The sequence below is a fragment of the Prenolepis imparis genome, unplaced genomic scaffold (genome assembly GCF_030444845.1).
Source record: "Prenolepis imparis isolate NDT839.2.m4 unplaced genomic scaffold, iyPreImpa1.0 SCAF_241, whole genome shotgun sequence".
In the NCBI taxonomy this organism is placed as follows: domain Eukaryota; kingdom Metazoa; phylum Arthropoda; class Insecta; order Hymenoptera; family Formicidae; genus Prenolepis; species Prenolepis imparis.
The window spans coordinates 1-10,550 of record NW_028141399.1 but is presented as its reverse complement, the minus strand read 5'-3'; the positions used below and the strand labels follow the sequence as shown (position 1 = coordinate 10,550).

At 25.8% G+C, this 10,550-nt stretch overlaps 1 protein-coding gene and 1 pseudogene across 1 annotated transcript; both read right to left on the bottom strand.

Moving 5' to 3' along the window:
• Positions 1–1,052: 1,052 nt before the first annotated feature.
• LOC145948103 (uncharacterized) lies at positions 1,053–2,878 on the bottom strand (annotated as a pseudogene).
• A 4,692-nt stretch (positions 2,879–7,570) lies between these two features.
• Positions 7,571–8,976, bottom strand: LOC145948104 (uncharacterized). Its single transcript, XM_083057862.1, has 4 exons — positions 8,882–8,976; positions 8,398–8,566; positions 7,956–8,151; positions 7,571–7,791 (listed from the first exon to the last, which is right to left on the bottom strand). Exons 1-4 carry the CDS (start codon positions 8,974–8,976, stop codon positions 7,571–7,573), a joined length of 681 nt encoding a protein of 226 aa, XP_082913988.1.
• Between the last annotated feature and the right edge of the window lie 1,574 nt (positions 8,977–10,550).

Genomic DNA, 10,550 nt, shown 5'->3' with positions numbered 1-10,550 from the left:
CGGAGGGCTCCACTACCAACAAACTAGACACATAGGTTTGGGTTGACCCTTGCTTCGCGTGGAAAGTTGCAAACCCATGTGGAACCTCGCTTTGCATGGAAAAGTGTATGCGTGGATACAGTGGGTTCCGCCTCCCTACGGGGGGCTCCACTACCAAAAAACTAGACACATAGGTCTGAGTGGAACCTCGCTTCGCGTGGAAAGTTGCAAACCCATGTGGAACCTCGTTTTGCGTGGAAAAGTGTATGCGTGGATACAGTGGGTTCCGCCTCCCTGCGGGGGGCTCCACTACCAAAAAAGTAGACACATAGGTTAGGGTTGAACCTCGCTTCGCGTGGAAGTTAATAACAATTCAATAAACTATAAACAAAACTTAAAACTTTTCGGAATATATTCAGAACAGTAACCTTAACATATTTTGTCAAGGTCAAGACAATCTCTCTTTCCTATTTACCTTATTATATTTTTTATTATTTTTTGTTAAAAAATTACTTTTTTGTAGGAGTCGCCAAAATACAGGCATCCATTTAAGCTAAAAGGGAGCTTTTCACAAAATTTTCATCAAATCGGAGGTAGTCGGTTTTTGGAACTACATTCAAAAAAATTATGGAGTGGACAAATGAAATGTCTCTACAATTAATAGATGAGTACGAAAAGGTTCCGCTATTGTGGGATGCTAAACATCCGTCCCATTTTTCAAGAAATAAGAAGGTCGATACGTGGGAGATAATAGCAAATAATTTGAAAGTGGACGTAGTTACAGCAAAACAAAAAATGGCTAGTTTACTGGGATCCTTTCGCAGAGAAAAGGCAAAGGATAAAAAAAGTATTGGAACAGGAAAAGGTATTAATTTTTTTATCATTTTCAATTAATTGTTATAAATATTTGATAAGAATAAAATTATAAATTAATTCTTTCCAGCTCGTGAAGACATATATTTCAAAATGGTTTGCTTTTGAAAGAGAATACATTATTTATTAGATAAGGATGAACCTCGAAGTACAATTGATACAGAGAACGTAAGTACATAAGATAATTTTTAAGATAATTTTTAAACATTTTCTTGCCAATCCAAGCATCCATTCATAATAAAATATTCTTTAAATTCGTCTCGAATTTCTTTGGCGTTTAAAGATGATCTCCGCAGAACGTTTCTTATTGGAATTAACGAAGTTATTTGTCTATTTCTATCTTGTCTCTAGTTACCTTCTGCTAACACTCCATTTTGTTCTGAATCGAAACTTGTGAGAGGGGTATATATGGCTCGAGAAATATTGCTTCTTCTTAAAGAATTATGAAGACAAATCACCATCATTACAATTAACTCCGCTTTTTCTGGTTCGAATAACATTGGTTTTCGTAATACTCGAAATACCGCTGAACAAATTCCAAATACATTTTCAACTACCCTTCGTGCTCTGCTAAGTCGATAGTTAAAAATCCTTTCAGCTGATCCCTTACGATGCGTACCTGAAAATGGCTTCATCAAATTTTCGCTCAAAGCAAATGCCTCGTCCCCAAGAAATGCATATGGTATTTTCTTTCTTCTTTCTGGCAAGTTCGATTCTACTGGTAAATCTAAACTATTTGTAACTAGTTTATTCGATAATTTGCAATTTTTAAAAACCTCTCCATCAAAAATTCTGCCTTGACATCCAATGTCGGTGTATATAAAATTATAATGAGCGTCAACGACAGCAAAGAGGACAATGCTGAATGTTGATTTATAATTTAAAAAATCGCTTCCACTGTATAGAGGTGCTTGCAATACTACATGCTTTCCGTCCATTGCTCCTAAGCAATGTGGAAAATCCCACAATTTTTCAAAATCCCGCGAAATTATCAGCCACTCTTCTAAAATTCTAAAAATAATAAAATATTATAAATTATATATATTATGAAAAATAAATTATATGAATTAAAAAAACTTATCCCAATAGTACCTTCAAGTAATATAAAAAATTTAATTTTCAGAATAACGAAGAGCAAAACATTGATTCTTTCTCATCAAATTCTGAGCAAGATACATTGAATATCACAGAAGATCAAAATATACGAGAGTCTCAGACTCAACATAAATCAATAGTAGTTGAAAATGAACTGTTTACTGCTCCAGTGCTTCCAAAGAAGAAAAAAGTATGTGACAAGAAGAACGACATGAAACTAGAGGAAGCATTTCAAATTCTTCAAGAATCAGTTACAAGGAAAGAAATACCACTTGATAGTTGTACCATATATTCGCAATATGTAGCTAATAAATTGAGAAGCTATAGTAATAATATATAGTAATAAATAGGTACAAGTTGAGCATGCTATTAACAATATTTTATTTGAAGCTGACATGGAAAGATACGAGCATAATTATCCTATTCCTTATTCTCCTATACATTTTTTTGTTAATTATACTACACCCAGTCTACTTCCGTCTCCAACATTTTCGAATTCGAGCACAACCAGTTCAATTTCTAACTGCCCTACACCTATGCCAGATTACAATATGCAAGCTAATAATGTGCAAAACTTGTGAATGTTTTTTTTAAAATTAGTTTTTCTCTTTATTACTGATAAATTTTAACAATATTATAATTTTAATTTCTACTCTTTGTTTATTCTTAAATTGCCATCGGCGGATATTGAAGCATATAAACTTGAATAAATAAAATAAATAAATTAAATAAATAAATATCTCTGTCAATATTCTTACCTTATATTTTCTTTCAAGATCTCGATAAGCGCTCGACAAACTTCAGGAACAATTGTAGATATTAATTGTTTGGAAACTTTAAACAGATACTGCATACTTGTGTATGAGTCTCCCGTTGCTAAAAAACGTAACGTTATAGCTAATCTTTCTGTAATGGTGACAGCTTTCCTCATTGTCGTATCTATTTTTGTTATTTTTGGACCGATCGCGTTCAATAAAAGTTCAAAATCTTGCGATGACATGCGAACAAAATTATGAAAATGTAAACTGCTTTCTTGCTGCTTTAAATTAGCTAATAAATTATAGCCACCACACCTTTTTCTATTATTATACAGCTGTGTAATCCACCATCGTTTTGATTTTTTTTGTGCATGATATTGTGCATTATAATATATGCTGCAGCACTTTGACTATATAAATATGGACTGCTAGTGCTAGCTTATATCGAAATTCAAGACCTGTTGCGACATCAATGACCAAGTAGTGAACAGAAGAACTAATCCTTGTGAAGTGAAAGCTTTGCTACAAGTTTGCTACCGTGTTATTTACGTATTATTTATTACGTATTATTAATTACGTATTTTTATTTTATTCGATATAAGATGATTATATATTGTTTCATAGAAGGTTGTAAATCGACGAAATATAAACGAAAATATGATGAAAATCACATCAACGAAGCATTTTATGTTTTGGGTTCTTAAGACACCCACGAATAGATTTGTATACCATAACTTCAACAACTGAAAAAGTTTTTAACATGTACAAATTACAAAATAAATTAAAATGTAAAAATGTAAATATGCGGATTGTAAGTGATGTTTTCAGAAACTTAAATTTAAATATAATTTTTACTTGAAACATATATTTTAGAATTAGATATATTAGAAAAATAAGTATGAATTAATTAAATTAATCATATTAGAATACTTAGAAGTTAAGTTAAAATACGAAGCTAAAATTCTTTCTCTGAAAATGCACGAAAATTTTGTTAGACATACATATGTACAAAAACCGTTTCGTTTAAGGGACAGTAGAGTATTTAAATAAATATTGTACTTTACGATTTTCATGATTTTATATTTGTTTTCTCTTGTTTTTTATCATTATCTCTTATTCAAATAATAATATTATAATGTATTTTATTTTTATCTTTGACTCAAAGATTTCGTTAAATATAACCTTGATGTGTTTGAAATTCCTGCTTTTTGGTCATCGGGGCGGGGCCTAACTCTCGCAATATATCGCAATATATCGAATCAATGTTGGATTCTTTCTTTAGCATTGTCCATATAGGAAAAGTGGGGGTAACTGGCAGTCCATATTTATATAGTCAAGCTGCTATGGTTATGTCTTTTCTCGTCGACATTTTGCAATTTCTTGATTTATTTTCGGCGAACAAATGGAGCACAGTTTTGCACGAATAAAAAATTTTTGATATCAAAAAAAGTTTACTCGCACGAACGATTTACGCGCACACATAATCTAGTGTGGACGCAGCAATTTTGTTTCAACGCATACTTTGAGCACGCACGAATGCGAATCGATGCTCAGTCTGGACGTGTTTGTGGAATTAAAATGAGTTTAAATAAATTAATTTTGCTATTAATTAAATTAATTAAATTAATTTATAAATTGCTTTATATTAAATTAATTAATTTTGCTATTTTTTAATTCATTTTCGGCGAACAAATGGAGCACAGTTTTATACGCACGAATAAAAATTTTTTATATCAAAAAAAGTTCACTCGCACGAACGTTCGTGCGCGTAAAAATGCAAGTCAGTACGCACCTTAAGACTTACGGTAACATTTTTCAAGATAACAATTTTTTCAAACTTGAAACGAACTATTTAATTGATTATAAGCAGATCAAGATATATATATTGTACAAAATTAATTTTTTATTAATTATTAATTATTTTATTAATTTTTTATTAATTTAATTAATAGCAAAATTAATTTATGTAAATTCGTTTTAATTCCGCAAACACGTCCAGACTAAGCATCGATTTGCACGTAATTCTTTTGATGAACCGACAAGCGATGGATCGCATTCGTGCGTGCTCAGAGTGTGCGTTGAAACAAAAATGCTGCGTGAACATTAGAGCATGTGTGCACGCAAATCGTTCGTGCGCGTAAAAATGCTCAAGTCAGTACGCACCTTTAGGTTATTAGTTTGATACATAGTCAATTTTGACACATAGGTTCAGTTTTGAAAGGTTGATAGGTAAAGTTTGATGATTGATTATTTGATTGAAAGAAAATAGGAAAATAGGAAATTCCTTGTATTGTGTATGAAAATAATTATGTATAAAGATAAGTTCGTATAAGGTAAAATTGTGTATAAGAAAGTTTATAAAAGATAAAAAAGTGAATAAAAGCTAATTAAAAAAAAGTAACGTAAAGGAAAAGGTCATAAAAATTTGATAATTAGAGCACTATTAGCAAAGTGCTATGAGCTATTATCTTTATATTATTTATTATATTATTAGCTTTTATTAATTTTCTTATTTTATATCAATAATTATATATATAGTTATGAAGAAATAATAGAGTGATAGTTATAAGAAAATATAAATTTTAAGTATATAAATTGTCGATATAAAATAAGGAATAAAAGTTAATAATGATATATGATAAATAACATAAAATGTCATAAAAATTTAATAACCTATAACACTATTATGAGTACTATGAGTTATTAAAAATGCACATGTTCTTTACGATTTTTTCTCTTAACGTTATTTAATATATATTAAATTTTATTCATTTCCTTATTTTAAAACAATTAAATACTTACATACTATATATGAGTCGTTCGCTCGAAGAACGACTTAAGTCGTTTTTTAAAATTCGCTTACCATTGTGTTGCTATTCATCCAAACAATAAATCTGTTCAGTTTCGCTAATTTTCTAACTATTTTAAGGTCTTTGAATAATATTGTGTATTGCGCGGTTTCAACGGCGCACCGCCATCAGCGCGCCAGTACCACGCTGTCGATGTCATTGCGTTAAGTTCACAGTTACTCGCTCAGATTTCTGTATATAGTGTATATGATCCGTTTGCTCAAAAAACGACTTAAGTTTTTGCACAAAAAATTGAATTAAAGATTCAACTATGTGATTCGAGTAATTAAACATTATGCTCCTCAGCTTTTATATTTTTTAATATAGAGGTATACTATTTAGTAATAATTTATTACCATAAAAACAAAAAGACAATATAATTTCACCGTTGATTACATTTAATATGATTTAAATCGTTTTTCTGACGATCGACTACGATAACATGTAAAACATCTTTGACGTTCGAAAAAACTATTATTAATATATAAAAGCTGTTTTTTAACATCAACTAGAACATAACATTGCGCGCGCTACGCGCGCGCCATTTAGCCTTGAGAATGTAAAAAAATTCCAATATATATTTTAAAAATTTATATTTATTTATGAAAATATATAATTGAACACAATTTTTTAATTAGACTAATATTAAAATTAAATTAAGTTACATATATATCAATGGCATATAATAGCCATACATACATATTAATAGCCGCACATATATATCAATGGCATAACGACTATATTGTACTATTGATTTATTTGTAAAAATTGAAAATATTTATTTATTAACTTCTTATTTGTTTGTACATTATTACATTACATATGGCACGTTTTCTGAATTTTGATTATATACATAATAGAAAATTCAAGTTGTTGCGTAATTATGTCTAGACAAAATATTAATTCTGAATTTATTTTATGCTATAACAAACATTTTTTCAGGAATTACCTTGTATAAATAATTATTTTTATATTTTTTAAAAAATATATTTATACAGAGAAATATTCCTACTATTAATTGAATTTTAATATGATAAGAGATAAAATATAATCTATTCTTTCTAAAATTATTGATACAGTGAAACAAATTATGATTCATAAGGTATAGACAAAAATTATATGGTTTGGAAGGAAACACATGAAGAAAATAAATACTAAAATAAGTAAAGGTTATTATTGTTTTTATTTTCTCTCATAAGATATTATTTACAAAATAATATCTTATGAGAGAAAATAGTTTATGTACATATATTCTTATGTACCAAAAAAACTAAATTAATATAATGAACAAAAAAAGGGAAATGAATAAGGAAAAACCAATAATTAATAACAAGAAAATAACATTATGTTACTATTTTTATCTATTTGGTATTAATTAATTTAAAGTTTAAATAAATTTAATTTAATAAAAGAGAAAACGCTGTTATATGTAATAAAAATAGTTATTTTGAGAAATTTTTCTTTCTTTTTTATTTCTTCTTCTGTGTCTAAAACATAAAAAGTTTATTATTAATGTAAAAATTATACATATAAAATATAATTATAAAAATTAATAAAAATAACTAATTATTTTTATTTATATACATATATTTAATAATATTAAAAAAATTTAACTAATATAAAAATAAATAATTAATAATTTTATTATTTCAATAATTTACCTTTTCAACTTCTTCACATTTTCTTTTACAAGGTGTACGCACACCTTTTAACAAAACAGTTAAAGGCATATGCCCATCGATTTTTTTTATATCCTTTATTTCATTAATCGATAGATATAGTGGACTTATAAAAAATATAGAAAATTATATAAGATATATCAATAAAAGATATATAAGATAAATCAATTTATCTTGTACGGAAAAAAATGTAGTTAAAATATTCAATACAAATTAACAATTATAAATAACATGATATAGTTTTAAAAAAAATGTTAAATTTTTATATTTAATTTTGATATATCTTAAATTTTTTAAAAAGTTAGATTAGATTAGGTTGTTTAATGATTCTAAAATTTTAAGAATAAATAAGTATTTTTTTACCTGTATTGTACATGATACCAGTAACTTCTATTTTATCTCCTTTATTAATGTCAATTGTTTGAAAATCATCATATTTGAAATTTAACACATGTATCTCTAATTTATATGTTCCATCCGTAATTGATCCATATCCAATTATTTTATTTAATTTGATATTAAATGATTCTGAAAAATTGGTTTTAACGTATCCTTCTACTTCTACATAAAGAGTAAAAAGAATTAATAATAATATTAATTTTAATTGACATTTTTAATATTTTATTAATTAATATTTCAACAAATATTATAAATAATGATAATAATAGTAATTTCTAATTTTATAAGAAAATAACAAAATAATAATTTAATATAAAACTTACTAATACATTCCGAGGTGTTTAGAACATCTTGTAGTAGTGTTACTATTGGTTTGACATTTACAGAACCTTTTGGTTCGTATTTTCCTAAATTTGATATAATAGTATTTGATTTAATTTGCAATTCATAAGGTACATTTCCGTGATTAAATTGGACTGATTTCGGTATTCTTGCCTGTACACCGTCTAAATGGATTATCTAAAAATAAAATAAATTTTAATATTATGAAAAAGATTATATAAAAAGATTATATTTCAATTTTCAAATATACAAAAAATGTGCGTTAATACTTAATTTTAAAAAAATATTAATTTTATAGTAAATTATTTACATAATATTTAACAACATATATTTAAAATTAATTAAAAAATTATTTAATATTTCAGAAATAAATTAAAGTCTAAAAAATAAGATTAATATATAAAAATAAAAGTAAATATTTACACAATTAGACATAATGTGGTGTTCCACGTTGTCAATTTCGTCGTTCCAAGCAACAACTTGAACGCATCGTCCATTGCCGTTATTTAATAAAAATTTGAAAAATTTGTACTGTTGTTTACTGCCAACGTATCGTGTGGATTCGATACCTTCTACGTAACCTATTATTTCACTAATAATAAAATAAAATTTTAATTCTTTAATGTAGCCATTTAAAAAAAATAATGTAATAATGTAATTTAATTTACATAATTTAATTGTAAGTATTTAATTTACAATTTAAATATAACAATAATAATTAACGATCTTATATTTATGTATTTAATAAATGATAAAGTGATGTTTAACTTCATTAAATTTTTTATTTCTACATATCTAATTTGCAATAATAATATTTCTGAATAATTATATATTAACTTTAATAATATTTCTGTTATTAATAAAAATATCCATTATAAATAATAAAAACAAATCTATTTTTACTTACATTGTGGAATCATACATTTCTACTGCATCGAAGATCTCGTTAGGCGTTAATAATTCGGTGGGATCAATATCCTCATTCTCACACAGTTTCTCCATTTTTTATGTTCTTTATTTTTTTAATTCAAGTTATTCCTAAAAATACACATAATTACAAATAAAAGAATGTTTTAATCAAAAGTTGTTTGGTTTTAAAAGGGAAAGAAGACAGGATTATTAATTTGTTTTTAATGTAAATAATAAAAAATCAAAAGTATAAGCAATTTGTCGACTATATGTACTAAAGCATTCTAATTATATTTTTTAAGAAATAAAAATGTTTTTCTACGAAAGAAATATGTATGGACATATATCATCTTGATTTTTTAAAATAGTGATTAATATTTTTTATATTACAGTTTTTTATATTTTTAAACTTTAGAAACTTTTGTCTTATTTTACTTTATATACTTTATATTTTTAAATTTAAAATTTAGACATATTATAAATAAATATTATTATAAATACAAAATGTTATAAATCTGAAGAAATGTTAATTATATAAAAAAAATTTTGAGTAAAAGTTGCTGGGAATACATATGAATGGAAGACATATAAATGCAAAAAGACTATTTAAAAATTTAAAAATTTTAAATACATTTTAAATAATAGAGAATAATTACCTGTTATTATATTTTTCAATCAATCACACGTAAGATGTGAACACAAGGGAGTGATTTGATCTAATAAAAAAATGTGCATTCGTAATTCGTACGTGTTATTTAGCAGTTGTCATCGCAACATTCATCTTTTATACAAAGCATTCTAATTATATTGTACGTAATTACGTACAATAAAACAATTGTAGAGAAATAGAAATTAAATAGTAGATAACATTAAAAAAAGAGAAAAAAAAATTAATAATGATAAGAGTTATTATAATAAAAATATTCCTCTAATGATTTTATTGTACGTAAGACCTTAAAAATAATTATCTTCGATGATAATAAATAAAAGATGAATGTTGCAATGACAACTGTTAAATAACACGTACGAATTACGAATGCACATTTTTTTATTAGATCAAATCACTCCCTTGTGTTCACATCTTCCGTGTGATTGATTGAAAAATATAATAACAGGTAATTATTCTCTATTATTTAAAATGTATTTAAAATTTTTAAATTTTTAAATAGTCTTTTTGCATTTATTATTATATGTCTTCCATTCATATGTATTCCCAGCAACTTTTACTCAAAATTTTTTTTATATAATTAACATTTCTTCAGATTTATAACATTTTGTATTTATAATAATATTTATTTATAATATGTCTAAATTTTAAATTTAAAAATATAAAGTATATAAAGTAAAAGTAAAATAAGACAAAAGTTTCTAAAGTTTAAAAATATAAAAAACTGTAATATAAAAAATATTAATCACTATTTTAAAAAATCAAGATGATATATGTCCATACATATTTCTTTCGTAGAAAAACATTTTTATTTCTTAAAAAATATAATTAGAATGCTTTAGTACATATAGTCGACAAATTGCTTATACTTTTGATTTTTTATTATTTACATTGTAGACTTGTAAAATAATACAAAGTAAAGTCACCTAATAAGACATCGGCTAACGTCTCGCTCTCTTTGAATATACAATATTAGTACTCTGCGTTGATACCACTGCTT